This window comes from Arachis stenosperma, chromosome 4 (genome assembly GCF_014773155.1).
Source record: "Arachis stenosperma cultivar V10309 chromosome 4, arast.V10309.gnm1.PFL2, whole genome shotgun sequence".
Classification (NCBI taxonomy): domain Eukaryota; kingdom Viridiplantae; phylum Streptophyta; class Magnoliopsida; order Fabales; family Fabaceae; genus Arachis; species Arachis stenosperma.
In genome coordinates this window covers 5,324,888-5,352,755 of record NC_080380.1, presented here as the reverse complement: position 1 = coordinate 5,352,755, position 27,868 = coordinate 5,324,888, and the positions used below count along the sequence as shown (strand labels likewise).

The 27,868-nt window shown below is 33.5% G+C and overlaps 2 protein-coding genes across 2 annotated transcripts; both read right to left on the bottom strand.

Moving 5' to 3' along the window:
• Positions 1 to 10,424: 10,424 nt before the first annotated feature.
• Positions 10,425 to 12,258, bottom strand: LOC130974385 (probable aspartic proteinase GIP2). The gene has a single exon (XM_057899254.1). The coding sequence runs from the start codon at positions 12,105 to 12,107 to the stop codon at positions 10,833 to 10,835; it is 1,275 nt and encodes a 424-aa protein (XP_057755237.1). The 5' UTR covers positions 12,108 to 12,258; the 3' UTR covers positions 10,425 to 10,832.
• Positions 12,259 to 16,796: 4,538 nt separating this feature from the next.
• LOC130976878 (probable aspartic proteinase GIP2) lies at positions 16,797 to 17,728 on the bottom strand. Its single transcript, XM_057901830.1, has one exon. It carries the CDS (start codon positions 17,640 to 17,642, stop codon positions 16,977 to 16,979), a length of 666 nt encoding a protein of 221 aa, XP_057757813.1. The 5' UTR covers positions 17,643 to 17,728; the 3' UTR covers positions 16,797 to 16,976.
• Positions 17,729 to 27,868: the final 10,140 nt, after the last annotated feature.

Below are 27,868 nucleotides of genomic sequence, written 5' to 3'. Positions count from 1 at the left end.
TACATGGCATTTGAATTACTCTTATGCTGAATGGGAACAATATATTGTATGCTGTTTATCTCCTTGATTATGCATGTTTTCTTGGTATCTGTAGTAATCCCATCTGTCAAATTTTGTAAGCAAATTTACTATCTCGGTGCTGATGCTATGACCTTTATTTTCAATAATTTTAGATCAATGGTGAGATTAGGTTGAAATGCTCTTTCAAAAACTCTCAATTAATCTCTCTGGTAGATCAATATGTTAATTAAAATTGATAAACCAGATTTTATAGGTCATACTATAGTTTTGTACATTTTAAGGACTAGATAATTTTAGATATAATTTTTTCTTTCCACTTGAGAGAGAAAAAATCACATATGACATATCTAAAGAAAGAAGAATTGTTTAAATTAAGATTAAGGATCAAACACTGTTGGTGTGCACAATTGTAACGATGATCATAGTCAGAAAAAGAAGGTAAAAGTAATTATTAATTAATAATCTTGCATATAATGAATGCTCATCCATTTTGAAAAGTCAACTCGTCTCTGCTTCACCCCATTAAAGGGGCAACTTATTTCATTATATTATTTATTGCGGGCCTGCTACACATACAAGCCTACAAGCATACAAGTTGGCCCAGCCCAAAGAGAAATCACGCGCACCAAAAGAGATAACATGGCGCGTCAAAGTCACGCGCTCAACACTCAAACGGTTATTATGGCAGACTCTTCCACTTCTTCCACTTCTTCCTTTCTCAAGGCACTTCGAAAACAAGGAAACCCTCCCATTTCGAGCGAAATCAAAGTTCAAAATATACAAATCGTTCTTCGAAACTCCATCAAAACACCATCAAACTATCGTGAAGAATCTGAAGAGAAACAAAGCAACATACTCAAGTAAGTTCATTAAAATTCCTGTATATTTTACTTTTCTTCTACGTCGTTCTTCTAGGGTTTACTATTATTCTTGCTTCTTTGTTACAATGTTCTAGTTCTACGTCGTTCTTCTAAGTTCTACGTCGTTCTACGTTGTTGTTCTAAGTTCTCTGTTATTGTTGTTGATTTTTGGGGGTTTATTCCGTAGATTCGGGGGTGTATACTGCTTAACCTTGTAATGTGGCTGATATTGAAGCATGGTGAGTGATCTGACTAATATCTATACGCATGTATCTGAATAATATCTATGGGTGTATCTCACTGTTATCAATGGGTGTATCTTGCTGATATCTTTGGGGTGTATCTGAATCATATATATGGGTGTATCTTACTGTTATCAATGGGTGTATCTTATTGTTATTAATGGGTGTATCTGACATATATATATGGGTGTATCTTACTGTTATCTTGGGTGTATTGTTCGTTTCAGAGAAAATGGCAGCAAGAAACCAAACAAAAGACCTAAGTGTGCCACACATCTCCTGAGTGATAAGTTCAGAAACATGACTGAGGAGAAGAAGGCAATTGTGAGGGATCTTGGATTCGGTGGGTTGATGCACATCCCACTAAGGGTGGATCACCAACTCTTAAGGGAGCTGGCAAACAACTTCAAACTTGGGGAGAACAAACTGAAGACAGGATATGGTTCTTTCCAAATAACACCAAGAAAAATAGGTCATGCACTTGGCATCAATGCAACAGGTAACTAGCTTAAAATTATAGGTGTATATTAAGTTGTTGCTTGGGTCTATATAAGTTGATGCTTGGGTGTTTTTGAACCGACTTGGATACTTTGTTGTCTTCCTTTTTGTAGGAGATCTTTCCTGAGAAAGTTGATATAAGAAACTTTCTGATGATGACAAAATAATTTATAGAAGATTCCAGGGTAAGACCCTCAAAGTCTTACTGATGAAATGATGGAAATCGGCGTTGGCAACGAAGAGGAACGCCTGATGTTCAAGAGGATATTCATCCTCTACATACAGATGGCGTTCCTTTTGCCAACGACGATAAACAAAATATCGCCCGTGCACCTGGCCCCAATTTTTATGATGGACGGCATATCAGAGAGAAACTGGGGGGGGGGGGGGCATGTTTTGACCTTCATGGTCAAGGGCATCACAGACTACTAGGAGAAGAAGAAGAAATCAATTAATGGCTGCCTCTTCGCCCTCATGATAATCTACTTTCATCTTTCAAAAAACAAAGGCAAAAACAGGACTCAAAGACCACCAAAGCCCTGGATTGCCAACTGGACTAAGGAGCAGTTGGTGGAAAGAATGTCTGCAGAAAGACAGGAAATTTTGGTAAGTAAACATAATAAGTTGGGTGTATTTTATTTACCTGAATGCTGCTAACTAAAATATCTCATGTTTCAGGGGATTCTGAAGATCGCAGAGACAAGAGAAAAAATGAAAAAAAAAGAAAAAAAAAAGAAAAAAAAAGAAATCAAAAAAACAAAAAAAAGGAAGGCGAGTCCAACTTCGTCTTCGGAGACAGAAACTACTGACAGTGACACTTCTACCTCTGAGTCTGAGGCTCAAGAAGACTCAGAGGATTTAGGAAGAAAACACCCCAGCAAAAAGGAGAAAAAGTAAGAACCATACTTGGGTGTAATTTCTTTTTCGAGTTGGGTGTATTTTGTTTGATCACGTTGGGTGTATGTAGTTTATTAAGCAGCGTGTGTTTCGTTTGCTGCGTTGGGTGTATATTTAGTATTCAGTTAGGTGTATCTTGTGAATTCGTTTGGGTGTATTTTTAGTATGTTCTAAATGATGATTGTTTGCCTTCCAGAATGGACTCCAGAAAAAGAAAGTAGAGGCAAGAGGAGTCAGATTCTGATTCAGAATCTGAATCTGAACCAAGTGATGAGTAATGTCCTGAAATTATTACTTCTTTCTTTTGGCTTCATTATAAAGATTTTGTGTATTAATTGAAGTGTCTATTATTAACTTATAGGAGTGAAGAATCATCACCTGCGGAGAAGGAGAAGAAAAAGAAAAAACCAAAAACAACACCAAAAGAGTAAGCACTTCTTTCATTAATATTCTGTGATAAAATTAATTTTTTATTTCTGATTGGTATTCTTTTTTTTCCACCAGAACACAACAAGAAAAGAAAAAAGTTGTTGTGGAGGATTCACCTCCTGAAGAAGATCAATACTTTGATGGGTACAGTACCTCGTAAGCTATATTACGGTCTATCATCGTAATTATTTTTGTTAACATTTTATTTTATGAATGTAGTGAGAGATATGAAATATCAAGTGACGAAATCGATGAATGGCTAAGGGGAATCGTTGATAAATCTGCTGCGGAGGGGTATGTCTTGTGGGGCTGTGTATTTGAGATTTTTGTCTGTTTTGTTTGCTAATAATTGTATCTTGTTTCGCAGGGAGAACCTAGCTGACCTGCGATCGACAGAAGGTCGCTATGTGTCCTCTGAAACGTAAGAAGCTTTATTATTTAATAAAATCTTGTTATCATGATTTGGATGTATATTGTGGAACCATTTGGGTTTATTTTGTGGATCAAGTTGGGTGTATGTTGTTTACTAGGGATATTTCGTTTGTTTTGTTGGGTGTATATTGTCCATTCGGTTGGTTGTATCTTGTGCATTCATTTAGGTGTATTTTATACCTGTATCTTATTTTGTCTGAATAACATGAAATCTGTTTAGACTACTGGCTGTGAACTTGGGAAGTGATGATCCTTCCTCTCAAGGACGCACAGAACAGAGTAGCGTAAACCAGCCATCGCAGAGCATGTAATTTCTCTTTCAAATAACCGTTACTTTTTTTCTTCTATTACCTTCTACTTCTAATTCTGTATATATTTTTTTTAGAAAAAAAAGCCCTTATTATTTTATTCAAGAAAAAAAAGGCAGCAAAAAAAAGAAAAAACTGCAACTATGTAAGTTCTCAAAAAACAAAGCCTGTCTTCTTTTTGAATTGTTCGGGTGTATTTTTTTACCTTTTTTGGGTTATTTTAGGTTGAGTCCGACTGACTCGAATATGATGGTTGTGAGGGAACAAACACCATCGGAAGCGCTTGCAATGTGAGTTTTCCAAGAATATTTCAACCTTATAACCTTATTATTTTCAAAGGCGTTGTTAACCTTTCATTTTTCTTCTTGTTTAGAGTCCCGATCCAGGTTTTTGTGCCGGCATCCCAAACAACTCCTGAGACAGATTTTGAACCAACCCCTGCGGATTGAAGGGACTACAGAAACGTAAGAAAGTATTGGGTGTATATTGTTTAGGGTTGGGTGTATTTGCTAACAGTTTGGGTGTATATTGTTCCTGATCAATTTTTTCTTTACGCCATGATTAATTTTGTGTAACTGTGCAGCACTCCTGAATCCCCCAAGCAACTTCAAGAAATCACACCCACGCTTCCCCCAGCTCCAACTAAAATGTAAGTTCATCAGACTAAAATCAATCTTTGCTTATCTCCGTATTATTATTCTTACTCTTATTCTTATACATCATGACACAGTCATCCAGCCGCAGAAGACGCTGCTGCCCCGTTGATGATGGCACGGACAGCAACCTATGTTCCTAAACAGATTCAGGGATGCCATCATTCAGCCTTGGACTGACTGATTCAAGCCAGGAGGGGGCGTCAACGCAGGAGACAGAAAGGGAAAAATCTCCAGAAACTGCAAGTATGCTAGAACAATTAGACACTTTGGTCCAAAAATTAGCAAGCAATGCGGCGAAGGGAACAAACGAAAGTCCACAAATTCAGAGGGAGACTGGGAGAGAAAGTTCTGCAAAGTTTGAAACTCCAGGGGGAATAAATCAAATTACAGATGATATGAAACAAAAGTGCTACATCTGGGGGACGAGACTGAAGGAAGACGCAAATGGCAATACTGACGAGTATGAGGAGATTTGCAATCTGATTGGCAAAGGAGAATACATTTTGATCAGATCGCACCTTGCATCCCTCCAGGCAAAAAGTGATATAGAATGTCATGTAATATTAGACTAACATTAATGTTTTTACACCAAAGTAAACTGCAATGTTTATTAATGTAAAATTGATTTCGGCATATATTTCTAGGTATCTGCCATCTGCCTCATCCTAAACCAGAAATGAAAAGAGGTTTCAGGAACAAATATACTGTCTCCCCCCCCCCCCGATATTGGTAAGTGTTACTTCTACGAACTTTGGGTGTATTTTATGCATTAATTTGGGTGTATTTTTGGGTTCGATTGGTGTGTGTGTATTTTCAGTATTTCATTTCTTGTTTCGCAATTCTTGCAGAGCATGGCACTTTCGGATCACCCAAAGAGGGAATTCATATCCCCGAAAACGAAAAAGGAATTCAGGGTGAAAGCCTACCCGAGTTTCATTCACTTCATAGATAGAAAAAAATTAAGTTCGCATCCATATGTAAGTTTTCGTTTCCTAAATTTGTTAGTACGCTTATTTATTTACTTATATGCCAAATAAAATAACACACTGTTGAAATGTGGCAATCCTTCAGATTTTTGCTCATGTTTGCCACTCGGGACATTGGTGGTTATGGCTAATAAATACAACAAAGCAGAAATGTCAAATACTTGACCCGCTACACAAAAAAGCTCCAAGCGATGAGAGAAAGGACATTAATAAATTCACTGTAAGTTGCCTCTGTCTTCTTTACTTTAATAGATAGGTCTATTTCGAAGGTTGTGTTGGGTGTATATTCTATATTCATTTGGGTGTATCCTGTGCATTCATTCGGGTGTATTAATGATTTGTATTGGTATTTAAGGGATATGTATTTTCAAGATTGATAACATATGCCGGCGGGAAACCTCTGGAGAAAGGCGAGAAGGAAAAGAGCATCGTATGTTAAAATATCAGGGCAAAAAACAAGGTATAAATTTGTGAGTCTGAACATTAAACTTTCCTAAATGAGATTTGTAATTTATTTTCTTCGTTTTCAGCTATGACTGCGCTATCTACGTTATGAAGTGGCTTGAGTTAATTGAGCCGGAAAACATTAAAAAGGGAAAGTATGAATGGGATAATTGGCCACAGGTAACTGTCTTTAGAACTATATAACTCTGTATTACTTTACTGAATTAATATTGCTGTTTAAACATAATATACTTTTTAATTGTAGGAGGAGGTGGACCACTATAGAGTGGAGTATGCTTCCCGGATACTATTCAGTGAGATGAATAAACAGAGAGATCGGGCAATTAGAGAGAGTAGTGCTATAAGGCTGTCGAAGCCATCCTCTGTATTATTGAGTCCGTTTTGTCAGATTAATTCTGCTGATATAGAAACTGGGTAATCCAACTGCTGCGTAGTTTGTAATTTAAACAAATGATGTAAATATTTGCCAATTATCAACAACTTCTATTCCATGTATATTTTTCCCATAGTTAAACTATCTGTGCTGGTAAACTGTCTGTGATGTATTTAAAACTGTATTACAGGTGGTGAACGCAAATTATAAACTGTTACACCCAACGAAGTCTAATAATACACCCAAGATTGCGTAAACTATACACCCAACTGTCTGCGCTGTACTCAAAATGTATGAATTACATGTACTAAAATATGAAGAAAACATCAAATGAAATATACACCCATAACCTGCGAATTTTTACAGCTTTTGTTCTATATGTATCTATATATGTGTCTATATGTAAATTGTGAATTAACAAAAATACACCCAAAAGAAACAGAGCTTTACACCCATATTCTATAAAACTATACACCCAAAGAGTTATCCCCTGCCGCTGGTACCCTGAGCTGATAATTCATAACGTGTCCTTGATATTGGTTGGAATTTGAATGCGCCGCTGATGCAGCATCAAACACGTTTATCTGAATAACACTCACATTAGCTAAACTATTAACGAAAAATAAACTCAATTGCCACAAATTTAAAGAACATTTCCTTGTACCTCGCTTAAACTTTCGTCTTCTTCTTCTTTGTGGCATTTGCAATCTGTTTCTCTAGCTTTGAACCTAGCCTGTTTTTTGGACGTCCTCTTGTTCGAATCCTTGGCGGGCTTTGAAGCTCGTTAACGGATTCCAAGTTGGCGTCTTCGTGGGATAAAGAAGATCTCCCCTTCCTTTTGGCTTTTAATGCTTCCATCTCGGCCATGACGTTATCGTACGTACGGTGTAGAATTGCAGTCAGCTCCTCCGATTCGGAGGCAAATTCGCAAATATTTTGCGAACGAAAAACCAATTGGTCGAACCTCTTGCTTCTTGGCTCCATTAGTGGCTCGTCGTGGCTGCTCTTGATGTGTGTGTGTCGCCTCTTTACCTTCTTGCTCCATCGTTCCAGTATATATCTAGGGGACACTTGGCTTACTTGTTCGAAGCTTAACACGCTTAGTGCGTGACGGCACAGTATCCATCTCGACTCGAATAATAAGCATTGGCATTTTACCTCGGCTGCGACTGAGTCGTAGGTAACAGCAAACTTGTTGAATATTGAGCTGGAAACTTGTTCTCCGACTTCGTATATTGAATAGCCTAGAGCGGAATTCTTAATCTGGTGATGCAATTCTTTCCTCTGAATTGCGCTTGGATTCCCTAAACTTTGCATGAGTGTACGCATCTTGAAACTGAGCTTCAATGGAGGATTTGGTTGCACACGGTATGACCGTATGAAAATTTGCAGCGTCTGATTCTCTCTCTGCTTGCTCCCTGCTTCCGAGACAATTATCGTATTGTTTGACGAACTGAATAAGCGAGCTATTCCGGGTGATGTACTTGTTAAAAAATGAATGCATGCTCTCGCTCCTTTGTGTGCTTCTCATCCCTGCCCAGAAGTGGTGATCCAGATAGATAGGAACCCATATGTGACGGTCTTCGTAAGATCTGCATACACCTAAAACAAACTGTAAAATACACCCGAGAGAACATACAATTTACACCTCTGCAGATTTTTAAAACACATTACCTGAAAGCCACTTGTTGTCCGCAAGACCAAATTTAGCAGAAAATCGTTCCAATTCCTATAGAATGAGTCTTTGCTATGAGAGTTCCAAACAACATGGCTCATTTTGTTCGATATCCGCATGTCCCTTGTACCCGTTAATTTGCTTGGAATCTTCTTCATGATGTGCCAAATACACCAGCGGTGAACTGTTGTTGGCATACAGGCCTCTAAAGCCCTTTTCATTGATGCGCACTGATCGGTGAGAAACCCTTTCGGAGCGTTTCCTCCCATGCAACGAAGCCAGCATTGAAATAACCATTTGAATGATTCAATTTCTTCGTTCTTCATCAAAGAGCATCCGAGAAGTGTTGACTGACCGTGGTGATTCACCCCGACAAAAGAACCACAGACCAAATTATACCTGAAACAAATTACCATGGTCCAGAATGCAAAATAATTAGGTCACCCTAACAAATGCTTCGAATACACCCAATGAAACAGCCAATATACACCTCTGCGGATTCGTAAAAATAAAAATTTAGCATCATAAACAGGGACAGTTTGTTACCTGTTTGTATTGTAGGTGGTGTCGAATGAAATGACGTCTCCAAAATACTCAAAGGCGGCTCTGCTTCTGGCATCGGCCCAAAAAGCCAGCTTAATCGATTGATCCTCCTCAAGTTCGAGCTCAAAAAAGAAATTCGGATTCTTCTCTTTCATTCTTAAGAAATATTTCCCAAATTCCTTTGCATCTTCTTGTTCGGAAACATTCCGCACTTCCCTGGTAATGTAATTCCTCACGTCTTTTTCGATAAAGTTTAACTCGCGGTGACCCCCGGTAGCAGCAACAAATGATTGGTATGTTTTGCTTGGTCTGATACCAGCCTCCTCGTTATTCTCTATCGTACGACGAATGGACATGCTTAGTTCCCTGTGCTGTTTGAGCATCTCTGCTTTGCTTGGACAGCAGGGGTGTGAATGATCCAGCACAACCTTTGAAATGATCCAAGCACCGACATCCTTCAATGTGTGTATATAAATTCTTGCAGGACAGTTTAGACCGGCTGTCGGATTGGTCTTCTCGGTCGGAGATATTTTAGATTTCCATTTTTCCTCTCTGCTACATGTAATCAGTTGATTCTTAATCTCATTTCCCTTCCTATTTGTGCACCGAACTCTTGTAGAGAAACCTGCAGCCTTGGCGTAGTCCCTGTAAAATTTTCCAGCATCTTCAAGGGTGGTAAAGGTCATTCCGACCTTCGGAACAAGCTCGTCATCAACAACCGAGAGAGGCTGCACAATACACCGTGTCAGACTGAAATACACCCATAGATATGATTCAAATACACCCAATTATGTCTAATATGATACACCCGAGCCGCAACAACTCAACTACAGAATGACCTTTAAAGCCATAAACTGTAAATACTCAGGCTGCAGAATACACCATGTCAAAAACTAAAAACACACCCAATCGTGTCTGATATAATACACTTGAACAACAACAACTCAATTAAAATAACAAAAAACCAGTAAAGTGTAGATACACCCACACTTCTAGCTAAAATACACCCAAAAAAGAATTGATCTACACCCGAGCGTCTGCTATAAATTCCAGGTAATTAGTCACAACTAATACATTGAATAAACAGATTCATGTTAACGTGTTACTTTCACAGTCAATGTTCAGCAATTTTTCAACTACACAATGCTATACCAATTACTGAAAGAAAAATCATACTAATCGTATGTAAATCAAACCTCAGAAAATTCGTTAAATTCAAACTCATAATCCACTTCGCCTGGATTCAGCAGACAATCAGAGGTTGAATGATCCATTATCTTCAAAACGAGTTCAAACTTTGATTTCAGAAAACAACAAATCAAAATAGAAAACGAAAGTCGAGTTGCAGAGAGAGAAAAAGGTAACGTAAACGAAGAACATACCAGTGAGAAAAGGACAGCAAAAGAACGATGGAAAAGAAGGAGGGAAGACGCGCGAGAAGAAGAACAACCAAATCTCAAAATATCAAAAACGAAGAAGGAAACAAATATTTTAAATTTGGTAGTTAGATATACGCAGGATGTTATATAGCGCGTGTAATCAACGTACGTAGAGCAGCGCGTATTTGTTTCATGTACTTGTAGAACATACAAGCCCTAATGGCTTGTATGCAGAGCTTTTCCGTATTTATTGGGAGGTAAAATCCTAAAAAATGGATTTGTTGGTGATTTTTAAAATATGAAAATAAATAAAACTTCTCATTGGCGAACTGTGAATTTTAATTTAAAATTTAAAAAGATAAAAATTTAAATACTAATTTAACTAAATTTTTATCTAACAACTCTCAATTATCAATTATTAATTTTATATAAAATTAATTACAACTGACTTTTCACCCAAATAAATAAGTAAATAATAATATCGATAATAAAAATATCAAATTACAAAAGTGCCCTTTTCCTGTACTGGTGTACTATTAGGCCTCAACCTCGTGAATTAATACAAAACAGATATTCTGCCATTTCAGGGTGCCAATACCTTTCATTGTGGGTTAAACTGTGTGCCGCATATTGTGCAATAAAATAAAAATAAATGGAAAGTAATAACAAAAGTGCCTTATAATGAAATGAATGGTGCAAAATGGATATGCTCTTCCCACTATCAAAATATTCCACAACTTGTTCCATTTCCATATTCACATTATTGCCTATCATCTTCATCATATCTTATCACACCGACAAAATAAACACACAAAATTAAGCCTAAAACAAAACAACTCAACTGATTAAAGCTCATACAAGAGAACTATTCAATTATCAAAAGGTGCCTTCCAACTTCCCAACAATAACCATTAGTAGTATACACACAAAACATTTAAGGTGATTTCAAAAACTGATACTAAAATGTTCAGCATTCACCCTTAATCTAAAAAAAGAAAACAAAAAAACTATGTATTATGCCTCATCAATTATATATCATAATCAATAGCAGGGGTTATTTTGGTCAAATCACTCTGCTGCAACCATGGAAGAAGCAAGCCTCTTGAAATCAGAACAACTAGTTTGCTTCATCAAAAGTGAATTGCTGAATCCAACCATGTTAGTATCAAGATCAATCTGAACCAAAACATCCTCCAATTGAAACCCTCCAATCACAATATTATTCTTTGCATCCACACCACTATCCAGGAACCCTAAGCACATAACCTTTTCGTTGACCTTCACCATTGAGTTCCTTCCATGGATGCTCCACTTCACCATCTCACTCTGAAGCACAAAGTCAATAATTGGCACACTTGGGTTCCCCTCAGAACTGAAACAAAGACCAAAAGGTGCTAAAGCTTCCACTTTTGTCATGTTCATGGCCAAAGCAGCTTTCAAGAAAGCACTCTCAAAAATCTCATAGATTGAACTGTGCAAAGTTGTGAAAGGCACAACCGTACTCAACATAGCTCCATTGCCATCTTGTGACAGCGATGGCGTGTTAAAGGAAACCTTTTTCCCACCGATTTTGATGGAATTGACGTTGATGAAATACTCCTGTGAATTAGGGTTCTTCTGGTTGTTGGTGGCGGTCAAAAGGGGTGTGAAGGTTAAAGATCTGAGAATTTCATCAGATGGTTGAAATTCATAACCCATGTTACCAAAAACCACAACCCCAGATGAAGATGAGACACAAAAACTCATCTTTCTTTGAGTTGTAAGAGAATCAAAGATCTGTGATGTGAATGAACTTCGAGATCTTCCAAGACCTGCAATTCCCTTAGCACCACTCGCTAAACCCTTCAAGAGAAGTGTTGGTGAACAAGCAAAGAGAATCTGACTCTTTGGTCCTTCTTCTTCTTCAAGCTTCCACCTTTTCAGTGCTATGAGGTCCTGAACGAGCTCACCCTCCGAGGATTTTGTTCCGGTGATGCTGTTTTGAGAGAGAATTTGACATGGCTGGTCAAGTTCTTCAGGGTTTGAGAGGCTAGTGACCCATGCCTGAGTCTCAATTTCGTGGCTTTTCGCCGTGAGGCACTGAATCGAACGGTGAGGAACAGAGATTGAGGAAGAAGAAGGGGCGTTCCTCGATGCGCAATCGATCCAGAGGTTGGAACCCCCAAGATCCAGAACAAGGTTTGTGGGAACAAGAGGGGTTCCATAAGAGAGTGTGGTCAAGTATTGAAGCGTTGCAGAGTCTTTTGTGACAGGGAGAATCAGAGAAGAAGCTGAGATCTGAACATGGAAGAGGGTGAAGAAAAGAAAGGAAAGCAGAACAAAAACAGAGGAAGAAGAAGCCATGGTAGTAGAAGAAGAAGAAGTTGGTTTGGTAGTTGAAGAAGTAAGAAGCTATGAGGTGTGTTCGGTGATGGGTCGCCGCGGCTGCGTTAAAAACTGAAACTTTTTAGTTTTTAGTTTCGATTTTGGGGGCTTTGGAAAATTGGATGGATAAGGTTTATGATTAATGAATCCTTGTAGAGTGTTATTTCTGCTTTTCTTTCTTTTTCCCTAATTTATTTATTTTTTACCTTTTCTTTCTTTATTATTATTATTTTGTTGGGGTTTTGGTTTGCTGAGTAGATAACACTCTGTGATGCTTAGTGCTTATCCCTTCTCTTTCTCTTTGGTAACGTTGATGAGTAGGATGACATGTGAGTGTGACTGTATCATTGGTTGGTAGGTCACATTCATAAACCTTAATTTTTGTACGTACCTACCACGACGAGAGCACACAAATTATGATGATAAATTAATTAATGGTTTGATTTGATAATAGAAAACAATAGTAAAAGAAAGAATGATAAGTTATATACACAATTTATTTATATTTTAGGAGCAACGAGTAGCTTGCAAGTTTTTGTTTGTTTATTTTTATTATTATTATTAAATGTTAAGTTTAATATAGAATATAATAAAAATATTAAAAGATTAATATTTTTTATTAATATAAAATATAAGAAATTTTTTTTAATTGTAGTTTGCCAAAATATTATAAGGATGTAGGCATGGCAACAATGTAAATGTCAAAGCACTATTTGGTATTTGGAAAACTCTTTGCTCTTCCTTGATTTAGCATCTAAAATTCTGGCCTAAATGGTACCAAATTTTGTACCTTCCCAATTAATTCATGGAAAATTAACGTCACAAGATGGGAACACGTTTTCCCTTCCCCTCGTTTTTGCATTAACGAAAAGAAAAATATCTCACATCAACCCATTGTAGTGCTTGAAGGGCCAGATTCATTGATGCCTTTACTTTTGTGTTTACCTTCCAAATTGTGGCACCTTGTAAATCAAATCTCTTTGTTTTTTTTTGCTGTGTTTGTTTCTAAGAACAGGACATTGACAAAATATTGAGAATAGGATATGATAAGATACTGATAAACAAAAATATAGAATTTTGTGTTCTTGTATTTTATTTGGTAATAAACTAAAACAAATTATGAAAATTCAATTTATTCTCATTTTTTTTCATTCAAAAAATTTGAGATGAAAAATATAACAATAAAAAATATAGTTATAAAAAATTAACAAGAATAATAAAAAAAAGAAAAAGTATAGGGAGCCAATGGTTTAAGCGTACAATGTGTACAATGGAGGTTTATGAAATATTAGAGATATGACTATTTTTCGTTTTCGAATATTCTTCTTCCTTTTAATTATTGACTATGGTATATTCCTTTCTCATCACTGTAATCTTAATTAAGAACCACATTGTTCTATTGAACATTTGAAAACAAGAAAACGGTGTAACTTTTTTTTCAAGCGACTTCAACGTAATAAAAGATTTGGTAAAGTTTTTACTTTTTAAAAGTAGTTTATAAAAATTGATTTTTAAAAGATAGTTTTTTAAAAGTTGTAATATTTATGTTTGTTAAATTAAATTAAAAATAGCTTTTAATAAATATAAATAACAACAATTATGTTTGGTAAAATAGTTTTTATAATTTAAAAATATTATAATAGACATAAATATAAGTATTAAATTTGAAAATTAGTTAATATATAAAGTTATATTAGACTTTTAAATTTTTAAAAGTACAAACCAACTTTAAAAAGCTCTACCTTAAGTGCTTTCAAAAGTATTTCGATCTTTTAAAAGTTGCAAGCACAAGCACATAATCTTTTTTATTTACCAAACACAAAATGAGAAGCTTAAACTTTTAAAAAGCACAAATATCTCTTCGAAAAACTTTACCAAATCAAGCCAAAGTAGAACGATAAAAAAATAAAATAACAAAAATTACTATTTAATGTAAAATAAATTAAAAGTTATTCTCAATATTATTTTTGGCATTTTTAACAATAATAAAAGGAATTCATATTACTCCCCTATAACTAATTAATGATTTATGAAAAAAAAATTTACACTTACTTTTTTGTTAGGAAAGATCCGCCAAAATACAGCATAACTAATAACTACTACTAATACCACTTGGAGTTTGAATTTCATATTCAATAATGTTAAGAGGGTACCAATTAAAAACCAGTCAAATGACTTTGAGTAAATTCAAAATTTCTACGTGAATGGTGCTTATACTAAGCATTAGGATATTTTGTATCAGAATGTTTTTTTTTTTCATACTAAATAGATATTCTTTTATATATTTTATAAATTTGTTTATATACTAAGAATTGAGATTGTTAAAAGCAGAATTCCGTGATCCCACCCCTAATAGAATTCCGTGATTCCCATTCTTAATTCTTCAAGGTATCATTTAAAATTTTAATTTAAAGTGAGAAGCACTTAATATCAAATATTATAAATTAAAAACAAATAAAATTAATTAAATATAATTATAAATTAGTTAAGTTGTTTATTTTTTGACTAATCACCTCTTAATTTCATATACTTTTCCTTTCACATTTACTAGTCATAACAAAATTTTAAATAAAATTTTGATTTACAATAAATTATCCACTAATCTATTAAATTTAAAGATACTATAAAAAAAAGCAGAATTTTAAATTAAATCATTCTTTGTATAACAAATATAATAGGAAGTTAGGAACGGGTTCCCAAAATCTTAATGGGGCTTTGTTTACTAAGAAAGAAAATTGAAAAACTAGTTACTAGACAAGGAGACTATGCATCAAGACTATAGCACAGTCTGCATACAATTATTTGCTTCTTATTTTACACCGTTTCCCCTTCTTATCTCTCAAGTTAATTACTCCTATTAATATTGAATTTGAAGATGAGACTATGACTATGATGCATGGATATTAACGAGGACGCGGGATATGATAGGATACAGAATATGTCGACACGCGAATTTTAAAATTTTAAATGATACATATATATAAAATATAAAGTATTTTTTAGATAAATCGTAATGATATTTTAATATTTTATTAATATTAAAATATAAATTAATTTTTTAAATTATTTTTAATATCTTATTTTAATTATATCAAATATTTAAAATATTTTTTGTTTTAATAAATAATAATATATAATATATCTAAATTTATTTTAAGAATATATCTTAAGATTAAGACCGGACACGCTGACACGTGATGGTATTTAGGTGTGTCTAAGTGTATCTGAAAAAAAAATTATTTTTTATTTAGACATATTTTGGATACAGTTGACACATGTATCAGTAGGTGTCGTGTCCGAAATGTGTCCGACACACAGACACAGCAATTCAACAAAGTGTCCGTACTTTACAGGACTATGAGAACTAGAGATGACAATAAATTTTTATGGATATGGGGATTTTTCTTCTGTTCTCCATTTTTGTTTAGTAAAATATCTTTTGTTTTCTTTTTATTTTTGTTACAGATTTTTGTTTTTTTTTTGTGCGAGGGAGATGGTTACTCATGAATATTCACGGATATTAAATTTTAATTTTTTAAAAACTTAATGTAATTATAATAAAATTTAATATAATTCAATTAAATATATCAAATTAAACATAAATTTAACATAATAATATATAAATTAAAATAAAATAAAATAGTTATTTAATAACATATATATATAATAAATTAAGTTATTTTTTTTTTGTAAAAATTTCGTAGGAGATAAGTACCTCAAAATATCTACCCCACCCCTATTTATTTGCTGAAACAGATTTCTGATCCTGTACAAATTTTGCGAGTCTCATTAACCTTCTGTTACGAATAATCTTTACGGATATCTACGGATACAGATTTTCTTTTTTCAATCCATTGAAAATCGAACACCTTCCTCATACATTGTACAATGTACATTGCCCTTTTTCCATCCCTTCAATTTCTCTAAGGCAAAAAATTATTGTAAAACTATTTTTTTTTTTTTTTTATAGAAGTTACTAGTATTTATTTATAACGTGGGTCAAAAATTGCAATATTTACCTGAGCAATATCTATCTCATTACAAAAGTTATTGCTTGACCCCAAAAAAAAAGTTACTGAAAATAATGAAGATGCACGTAATTAATAGTTATCACTTGATAATATCACTTTATGTAATTGCAATTTATTTTTAGTCATAGTCAAAATATATTTATATTTATAATCATATTATTCTACGTATCGCAAGGATTGAATTACACACGTGACATCCTTATCGGAATTTGGATATCCATAAAAGTTGTGTGTGTCCCCATGAGACAGCTCAACAAGTAGAACAACATATATGAAAGGACTATATCATAACTTGAAGCCCAAATAAACAAATAAATAAATAATCCCTGTCTCTCTTTTTCTACTCGCACAATTGCTATCAATTATTACTACTGCTTCTTGTAAGATAAGATTAGCCGATTAGGTAACTATCATAAGTCATAACCAGAACCTCAGCACTAGCTAGATCATGTGAATCTCTAACGATATTGGGCCTTTTATTGGGCCAATAAATAGGTTCCTTTCAGTTTAGGTACTGCAAACAGAACACAATAGGCCCAACAACCAAACTTTCAAGGTCCAAAAATAAGATACACTTAGGCCTTGACGTATATATCCAATGTTATTACTCATTATATTACTCAAACACCAAATAATATTTGAGACTTTATTCTACTGGACAAAAAACAAGGTGGAAATAATTAATTAAGATGTTGCAATGTTAATTAATTAAAAATTGGTGAAAACTGGTAAAGTCGACTTCTAAAAATTTAGTCAATTTAATCAAATCATCTAGCGGCTCTCAGGTATCAACTTCAAGTGAAATCGAGTTTACACCTTAAAAATTTAAAGATGATGGATTTGAACAACTTGCATTGTTATGAAGCAGGAGAGAGTTACTGAATCTGAGTATTGAAGTGCTGAGATCAAACTCCAATATCCTATCCTCCATTTGATACCCTCCAATCACTATTCCAGTCTTAGTTTCTTTCCCACCATCCACAAACGCCAAACACATCACATCCTTATTCACTTCAACCATTGACTTGTGTCCATTTATCTCATAATTCACTCCTTGATTCTCGTCCAATACCAGACTGACACCTGGCACATCCGGTACCCCATTCTTTCTTCCAATGCTTTTTCCATCAAAGCACGCTCCAAAAGGCTTCACTGTTTCAACTCTCTTCATCTTCATTCCTTCTGCATGTGTCACGAAATCTTTAACAAATGGCTTGTATATGGAACCATGCAACACACTGAAATTGCTCAAGGTACTGAATTTGGTGGTGCCATTGAAACCCTTGCCGGAAACTTTGACAACTTGGCCATCGATTTTGATGGAGTTGACATTAATGAAGTACTCGTTAGAATCAGGATCAGCAGGGATAGCAAAAGCAACGCGGTTAGGAACAGAGCTGAGACCATAGGGTGTTCCACCAATGAACATTTCCAACGGATGTCTCCGAAGACGGTAAACAAATCGCAAACTTGGGAATAACATTGTAAATTGATGAGATTTGAATTGGCAATGCAAGGTTGGAGTTTCTTCCAAACCCTAACATCCCCTTGCTGCCTTTAACAAGACCCCCAAGGAGTGGGAGACCGTTATGGGGGGAATCCGATACGACGCAGCCGGAGAGGAATCTCCGTGGAATCTTAACCTGAGTCAAGTACAAAAGATCCTTACCCAAGTCACCGGAGAAAAAGGGTGTGGCATTAACAAAAGGGTTAGCAGCATAGTAACCGCAGGTGTTGTGGGTGCAGCCTGGCTTATGTGGAGCGCCATGGCAGTTAAAGCAGCCTGAAGCTTGTCGTGGACAGTAAGTGGAATCGTCGCAGCTCACCGGAGTGTAGGATGATGAGTTGTAATGAGAGTCGCAGTCGTACCAAAGGGCATTTTGGTCAAGAGCAATCACCAAGTTCATGTTGTGTCTTGGTGTTCCTATGCCTATGGAAGTGTAGTATTGGTGTGTTACTGGATCCAACTTTGTAGGAAGTGTTATGTAACCGCTCTTTGGGAATTGAGATGCACATAGTGATGACGAGAAAAGGATGAGTACAGAGAGGAGCAAGAAATGGTGAAGTAGTGATGAAGCCATATTGTATGTTGTTTGGGGCGAATCGATGCATGCATGGCAGAGAATATATAGGTATGCTCTCTGATATAATAAAAAGTGGAAATTTAGATGAAGTTAAATGATTTGACTGATTTAACTAAATTTTTATCTCACAGCTCTCAATTATCAACTTCATATTAAGTCGATTACATCTGAATTTTCATTTAATAAATATCATATATTATAATGATGAATATGAACATAATATTATTGATTCGTCAAAAGATGATGGCGAGATATATATGCGCCATACGCGGTTACCCCCACACACTTCACATGTTGAAGCTCCGATCCATGATTGGCCATACTATATTCTATATCCAATACTAGTTCACTTTACGTTGCCTTATTTAGCTTTAAACATATATAAACTATGAAGCACATATAGGATTCAAATATTTTTTATTCATCCTAATTTTCTGCTTACGAATTAAATAAAGATAACGTGTGTGTGTGTGTCTGTAAGAAGCATGACGGTGCACTTCATTATATCAGACATAATCAAGTAAATTAAAAACTCCTGTGATATGCTTATATATAATACTATTCCGTGATAAACGAGGCATATTCAATCAATAATATAGTGTCACAGATACATGTGTTCGACCATTTTCGGCACATGATGAAAAAGTATTATTTTAATTTGTTTAGATTGAAATGGCCTTCACTGTATATAAGGTTTTTTATTTACGTCATTTAAAAGTGCAATTAAATTCATGCGTGAAAGATTATAATTGATCATTTCAATTGCAGTTATAAGAAACCTTACTTTCCTAAAGACTTAAATTCATATTACACTACTTAATTACAACGTGGTTTGATAATTTTGATTAATGAAATTCGCCGGTTTGTTAATTGATAATCTGGTTTCAATTTGGTTAGATGGACAATAAAAATTATGAACAATGAACTGCATTCTAGACCTACAATCCACAATCGGAGAGATTCGGGGAGGAGGAATCAAGTGAGAGAACATAAGATAAAAAGACACAACATCCAACTCAAAACTTTAAGGTGTCAAGTTAATGGGTCTCTCATCTTATAAACTCCTCACTCTTCCTTGCTTTCTTTGATGTGGGACTAACTTCAACACTTCTCACACTTGCAACACTAACACATCCCTAGTAAAATGAACATCTAGCAAATTTCATTGTATCTATTTAAATCCAATCCAAATTAAATAAACATTCACTTTAGAATGAAAATAATTAACTGCATACCTAATGAAATAAACAACAATTCACCTAGTTAAACTAAAGAATTCCACGTCCACAAAATAAAAGTCACATTCGAAAAAGAAGAAGAAGAGTAAGAAGAGGAAGAGAAAAACCGCGACAGTGGAGAGAAAACGGCGATGAGACAACAGCAACACCAACCAATGATTTTGAGGTAACAGTGGCTCCCGTGAAATACGAGACAGCCGCAATGGCGCATAAGGCAGGAATGCGTGCAATGACATCTCTCGCGCGGCAGCAGCCGGCAACGGCAACCTGGACAACGGGATAAAAGGATTGATGGCTCCATCATTGGTTCACTCTCCAATAACTTTTACCGGAAATTACAACGCTTCGAAATGACAAACTGGTATGACGTAGCAGCAACTCCACAAGAGCGTAGTGCGACACCGCTGCAATGCCGCCAAGGTAAAGTAGCGCGAAAACAGCAGCAGCGACACAAGGAAGCAGCAGTGGTGCAATACGGCTTTGACAATCAGCGAGGGCGCACTGCTGAGGGGTGGGGGGGAGGCACGTCGGGTTGAGCAGCAAAGAAGAAAGAGTGTCGGGCTGAACGGTGGTATGACTGACATAGGAGGAGAGTTAAGATTGAATAAAGATGCGTGTGGTGACAATGTGTTAGAAGAAAATTATATTACCTAATCTTAAAAATTCAAATTCAAAAACTGATTACTCTAATTAATTGAAAATCTAATTTTATAATTAATTTAAAATTAATTTATTTTTTAGATTAGAATTTACATTTAGTTTCTGTATATTATCTCTCAATACTTTCTCTTCTACTTTTTGAGTAACACAGGAGAAATGATGTGCACTCTCCTGTCTCCACTACCGCCAGTAAATTGTTTTTAGCACGCACAAGGAGAAAAACAAATAAATAAATAGAACGATGAGTTTGATTGCAGTATCATAATAATTTAATTAGATATATTATCTATATATCAAAATCAATGTTTAAAATTATTTATAGTATAAAATATATATTAAAATATAAATATATACTAAAAATAAATTAAATTATACGTGTATTTATATAAAAATAAAAATACATTAGTGATTAATTTTAATTACTGATTTTAATGTATAAATAATATTTTTGTAATTTAATACAGATCAAACTTAACTATACCTAGGACTGACAATATATACCCTACCCACAGATATTCAATTTGGCCTAACCTGATTAGGTAGAATTGTCTACTCAGACCTACTGCGGATAGGATAGAGTGCAAATAGGATTTACCTACGAATAGTGTCGGATGCGAATTCAAGGTATACTCTATCCTATTCTACTCGCACTTCTAATATATTATATAATATATATTTAAAAATTATATATGTAGTGAAAGAAGTGGATATTGAACCTATAATTTCCTTTTTTGTAAAAACTCAAAGTAACCACTAAACTAATCATTTAAAGTTTTAAACTGCTAATTTAGTACATTTGTTTATTTAAAGAGTAATGTTGCAATAATTTGAAATCAGAAAAAGAGTAACAAGACATTTTATCTTTATTTGTGTTATTTTAGTCTTATTAAAAAATTTGATGATCATGATATTTGTAATTTTATGTTAGATTTTTTAAAGATTTTATTATTTTTAATTTTAATTTGAACTTAACTTTTTATTTTTTATTTTATTAATTTGTATGAAATATAGATTGATTGGTTGAATTTTATATTTGTTTAAAAAATTTTGATTTTCCTATGAATATGATAAAGTTGAGAATTTTAGAGTAGGTAAAATTAGAATTAAAAAATTTAAAAACTACAAATAAAATTAAATTAAATTTTAAAAAAATTTTCAATTCACAAATAAAATTAAAATAAAATTCAAACTCTACCTCCCCTATTTGTTGCTAGTTCTAACTCTGCTAGATTAGATCGGGTTATATCATAGTAAATGTGACTTAAACTTGCTGGAATTATTGCATTGATTTTATAATAATCGAATCGGTAGACATTTCTGTTTATATTAATCGGCACAGACATGTAAAGAAAATGAAGAGAAAAGGTAGCCATGATATATAAAGTGTATAGTAGTGAAGTAGTACAATTGATTGATATTAAGTTAAAAATAGATACTTTTTATTTTACATTTAAACTATGAATAAATAGTTAAATTAGTTTTTAAAAGATCATAAAATTTTTAAATTTGATCTTTGAATAATTTTTTTAATTAAATTCATCCCAAAAAATTTAAATTCAGTCACGTTAGTCTTTTTGTTAATATTATTGCAAACGGTGTTAATAAAACTATAAAAAACTAACTTGACCTGTTAAGTTATGCATCAGAATTAAAAGAGTAAATGTCTTTTCCGATCCTTAACCATTTGTCCGATAAACTTTTCACTCCTTAAGAAATCTAAAAACCCAAATCGGTTCATATCTACTTTAAAATATGTACATTCCAATCCCTATCAACTTTGAGTAAATGTCTTTTCGGTTCTTGGTAATGTCCTTTTCGGTCCCTAACTAGGGACTAAAAAGTACATATATCAAAGTAGATAGAGACCGATTTGGGTTTTTATATTTCTTAAGGAGTGGAAAGTCCATTAGACAAATAATTAGGGACCGAAAAAGACATTTACTCGTATTAAAACAACGTAGTTTCTAGTGTCAAAGCCATGGATTCTCAAACGATGCTGTTTTGGTCATTGTTGCAATGTCTTTCTCACTTCCATTCACTTTCTGTAATATAGAAGTCCTGACTTAGCTTCCAGTTCGATGTCGCTGAGCAGAAGATGAAGAAGTCTTTATCATTGTTGCCGATTAAAGCTTCCGGCAGGTCTTATTTGCGAGTTTGCCATTGACGAGGAGTAGCTTTGGCACCATAGTTGAAGACGTGATCGCCACTTTTGTTGCTGTTGAAAATGTTTTTCTTCTTTTTTTTAGGAATTGAAAATTTTTTGTTGGGTTAAGGTTTTAGTTCTTCTTGATTCATAAAAAATGATCAAGGGCTCTATTTTTCTGATTATTGAAGGATTATACATTGTGTAAATATTTTTTGTTTATTGTTTGTGTTTAATTTTTGTTTTCTTATTTGGTTTTGATTTTTTCATTTTCTTTATGGAATTCGGTTGTTCTAAATGTATGATTTTTCATTTTATTTCTTTTTGCTATTACTGAATTTGTTCGTAGGATCGATTTGTCTTGTGTTTTTCTTTTTGCTAAAACTTAAAAGCCATTTCTAAAATTAGGGTTTTATTTTTGTTGATTAAACATTTTTGGTACCTCAAAATTGATCAATAACTCTATTTTTTTAGATTATTGAAGTAATCACTGTGTATTGTGTCAATAAAATTCATTGTTTTTATTTAATTTTTATTCTAGTTTCTTTTTTGTTATGGTTTTTGCATTTTGTTCACAGAAGGTACCCCATCATCGCAACCTCTATTTCTACCATCCATCATGCCAGCAATCAGAAATTTTGCAATTTAAATTGATGCTGCTACACTCTAAAGAGAAATGGGATATATTTGTAATATTTTGGGATTAGAATTTATCACTTAGGACTAATTTAACTGAATTTCATAAAGATAGCATTCAATTAAGATGTACAAAGGTGTGTTGTTAATGTACGATCTAACAGAAGAACGACGTGACTAAATATAAATCTTCTAGAGACGAATTTAATTAAAAACATTATTTAGAAATCAAATCCAAAATCGTGTAATTTTCAGGGATCAATTTGACTATTTATTTTTTAAACAATTGATGAAGAAACAGCAAAAAAAATGCCCTAACATTAAAAAGTGGTGGTCTTGGTGATGTAAAGTTGTGTTCAATTACAAGAACATAATAAGACAAGACAAAATATTGAGGATAAGATATAAAAGATAGAGGTACAAAAATTAATATTTTTATATTTTATTTAGTGATAAATTAGAATAAATTATAAAAGTTTAATTGATTTTTTTTCAAAAAATTTGACAAAAAATATAATAATAAAAAATATAATAATAAAATATTAACAAAAATAATAAAAAATAAATTATATTTTTTATTAGTGTCTTTATCTAAACATTTTGTGTTTATAAATAAATACAGTCTAATTGTCATCATTAAAAAAGGTCAGTATTATTAGAATTATTGTTCATTCTACAGTTATTATCGTCGAATTTATCAAAAAAAATTTGACGATTATTTTTTTATTTTTAAATAATAATTACACTTATTTATTATTGTCGAATTTAGGAATAGAAAAAATTAATGCTAATATGACGCAAAGAATAAACTTAGCGCGTAAATTACCATTGGTCTTTTCCCTATGGTAATATTTGCCAGACAATAATCATATAACAATATTACCATAAGGATTAATTCAACAATAATCATATAACAATAATTTTCAGTGTGTAATACAACTAACGATGTTGATCATTTTAAGTAAGTCCTTAATTTCTATCTCCTCCACTTGTTTTTGTTTCGTTAACAAGTAGCTTCTAGCTTTAGGATTGTTAGTGTCTATTGCAATGGTAATCTTTGATTCTATGATACCGTTTTGTATTTGATAAATTAAAAAAAATTATATGTTCATGTTTATTTGTAGTTTTAAAAAGTTAAAGTTGTTTTCAAAGTATCTATTTTCTAAAAGTAGTTTTTTTATAATTAGTTTGCATTTGTTAAAATTAGAAAATTAATTAAGCTTTTAAAAAGTCTAATAAATCTTAGTCTTATAAAATTTAATTAAAAAAATTTAAATCTTGATAAGTTATTAACATGCAAAATTAATACGCCATTCACAAAAATTAACTCAAAGATTAATGTAATCAGTTACTATTATAAATTTTGAGAGTTAAAATTAAGTTATTCGTAATTTTAAAAGTTAATACGAGTCTCACCTCAAATTTTAAAAATCCAATTGAATATTAATATTAATTCAGTTAACGTAATTTTTTCTCTATTTTATCTAAAAATGCTTTTTATATATATGAAAAACAAAAATCTTACCGTACTTATAACATTAGTCATGAAATTAAACAGTATATATTTATATATAAATATATAATATTTAATTTATTTTAAATATGTATTTAATATTTATTATTTATTATATATTTTATATAGATTATTAATTTAATAATTATTTTTTTTAATTTGTATACACGCAATATAATTAAAATTAGTCATGATATCAGTTATATATTATATGTGTTTCGATATATTAATGGTTATTTTTTAACAAAATAATTAACTATTAAAATAATCAAATTTATTATAAAAATTAATTAAATTTATAATAAACAAAAAATTAAATTTATTTATAATAATATAATCATTTTTTTTGTACGTTATGACTGATTCATAACTGACTTTTAAAATTTTTTGGTGATTTAACTGACTTTTAAATTTAATTTACACATACTATAATCTATTCTGTTAATTCGTGTTAGCAACATTGAAAAAAAAAATCAAAGAAGATAAAGTTTTAAAATTCATGAAAATTTTAATTTTAAATAATAATAAGATATATTATTCATATATCACATTATAAATAAAATAAAAAATATATAATTATTTTATTAAATAGCCAATAATTTTTACTTTTTAGCCAAAGAGAGATATCATATCTAGCTAGGCTTCTTTGATTTAAAATAAAAAATATTTTTTATTTTCTATTTTATTGTTTTAAATTTTTAATAAGTTAAAATAAAGTGTGAATAATATTATTATATTTTTTTAATTAATAAAATCAATTGAAGAAATTTAAATCAAAAGAACAAACAAAAACTTAAAATCAAATAAAATTTTTAAGATTTAACTATTTTGAATATTAAAGATATACGTTTTAATAATGTAATAATATTAAAATTTAAATTTAATGTAAATATTCTTTTATAACATTTTAAAATATATCCTTAAAATACATATTAACAAAAGAGACTTACTTTTAATGAGATTAATTTTCTTGTTTAAAACGGAAGGAGATCTGCGCAACACGCAGTTATTAACTTATTACCCAACACATCCCACATGTTGATGAGCTTTTTTTTTTTTGGTAGAGTTGGGGGGTCAAGGACCCCAAACAGAAAAAGCAAGCAACCAAGCAAACTAATTACATCCTCTCAATTTGAAAGAGCCAGCAGCATCTAAAAAAAGTGCATGAATGGTGTCTGGAGGGGAGCATCGAAAACATGAATCCCGTACGGAAGATCTGGCCCTTCTTGGTCAAAATGTCAGCTGCCGAATTCGCTTCTTGAAGAATATGGTTCCAACTCACCTAAGAAATTCTTCTTACAAGAATAGTAATGTCCTCAAGGAGAGATGCACAAGGATAATGGGCTGAACAACCATTATTAACAAACTTAATGGCCATCTCAAAGTGTGACTCAACAACCACCCACCGAAATTCATTAGCTATTGCGATTTGGAGACCTTTGATAATTCTCCACAACTCGGTTTGCATAATCGAACAGCCCCCTAAATTACAAGATAACCCTGTAACAAACCTTTCGAGATGGTTACGAAAGAGGCCTCCACAACTCGCATTCCCCGTATGACTGAAGAATGATCCATCAAAATTCATCTTAATGACATCTTTGTTTGGGGGGAACCAGCGAATTAACTCCCGATTAGTACCGACCTTCTTCGGTGTAATACTCGCCTTCATTATCATGCTGAACTCATAAGTCCTGCTCTTAACAGCCTCAGCAACCCCTGTAGGATTAGAACTCTTTCCTTCAAATACTTGCTTGTTTCTAGCATACCACAGTGAAGATAACATCGCACCAAATCTCACTGCCCAATCTCCAGATATAGACAAGTTCTTGATGAGCCAATCCATGTGATTCAGATTGAAAAAAATCAGCAACGTGGTTACCTGGCTGTAATAAATTCCAAGTAGCTCTAGCAAAATAGCAATCACGAAGCACATGCATAGTTGTCTCATCTCTGTGTTGACATCTTGGACAAGCTGCATTTTGTGACATGTGTCTTCTAACCCTTTCGGCATTTGTGAGGATGGCGTCATGAGCCACAAGCCACAAAAAATACCTAATCCTTTCCGGACCTTTCTATCTCCAAATGAGTTTAAAAATATGATTCTGGATTCCCGGGTCATTTTGTAAGGAGTTATAGGTAGACTTCAAGGAAAAAACTCTATCAGCAGAGTTTGCCCACGCAATATGATTGCCTTCCTTCCAAGCATAGGGAGGAGACATAGCCAAGATCTTTTGAACCACCAAGTCTGGAAGCCAGCTTTTAAGCTTAGCCACGTCCCAGTCACCTGAAATGGAGAGATAATCCGTAAGTAAGGTCCCTGAATTAGAAGAAGCCCTTACCTGAGTGTGAAACTTATTTAAGCTTCCTAATTTAGGAACCCAGTTATGGTCCCAAAAACTGATTTGTGACCCGTCTCCTATACACCAAAAAGAATTAGCCTGGACATCATTCCAGGACGAGCATATTCCTTTCCACAAATTAGACTCATTCTTCCTCCTATTGATAAGAGGAATAGTGTCATTTTCGCATCTGTACTTAGCCCTCAGAACTTTTGACCGGAGAGAATCTTTCTTCTTAATCAATCTCCAACCTGCTTTCATCATGAAGGCACGGTTTAACTAACTAGCGTGTCTAATCCCAAGCCCACCAGAGGATTTCGGATTGCTCACTGCTCGCCAGTTCAACAAATAGACTTTCCTAGTTTGCTCAGTTTCTCCCCAAATAAAACTCCTGCATTTACGGTCAATAAAGTTACAAGTAGCAATAAGCAATAAGGCAGTCTGCATAGTATAAGAGGGAATGGTAGAAAGGACAAATCTTACCAAAGTGGTTCTTCCTGCTAAGGAGAGGGAAGAAGCCTTCCAATTGTTAAGTCTCATGTTGATTTTAGCTTCAATTTCCTTGTATGTATCCTTAGTCACTCTGGAATGGATGATCAGAACTCCTAGATATTTACCCAGGTCGTCCGTTAAAGTTCAAGAGACACTACAAGAAAAAAGGCCTATGGCCACGCTTTTTTTTGCTACGCTTTAAAAGTGTGGCCAAAAGTGGTCTATGGCCACGCTTATATGAGGGTGGCGTTTGAATAGAGATTTGGTCACGCTTTTTTTTGTTACGCTTTAAAAGCGTGGTGAAAATGGTCAATGGCCACGCTTTTATGAGGGTGGCAGTTGATGCGAGATTTAGCCACGTTTTTTTCTGCCACGCTTATAAGCGTAGCTATAGAGAGATTTTGGCACGCTTTTAAAGCGTGGCAACAGAAATTTATTATTGTGGCGTTTCAGAAGCGTAACCGTTTCCTACAAGCCTTTTGGCACGCTTCAAAAGCGTGGCCAAAAGGTTCCCTCAGAAAAAAAAAAAAAAATTAAAGAAGCTCGAATTAAACAAAAACGCTCGAGTTCAATTCTTCATGATTCAAAGACTTACAGAAAA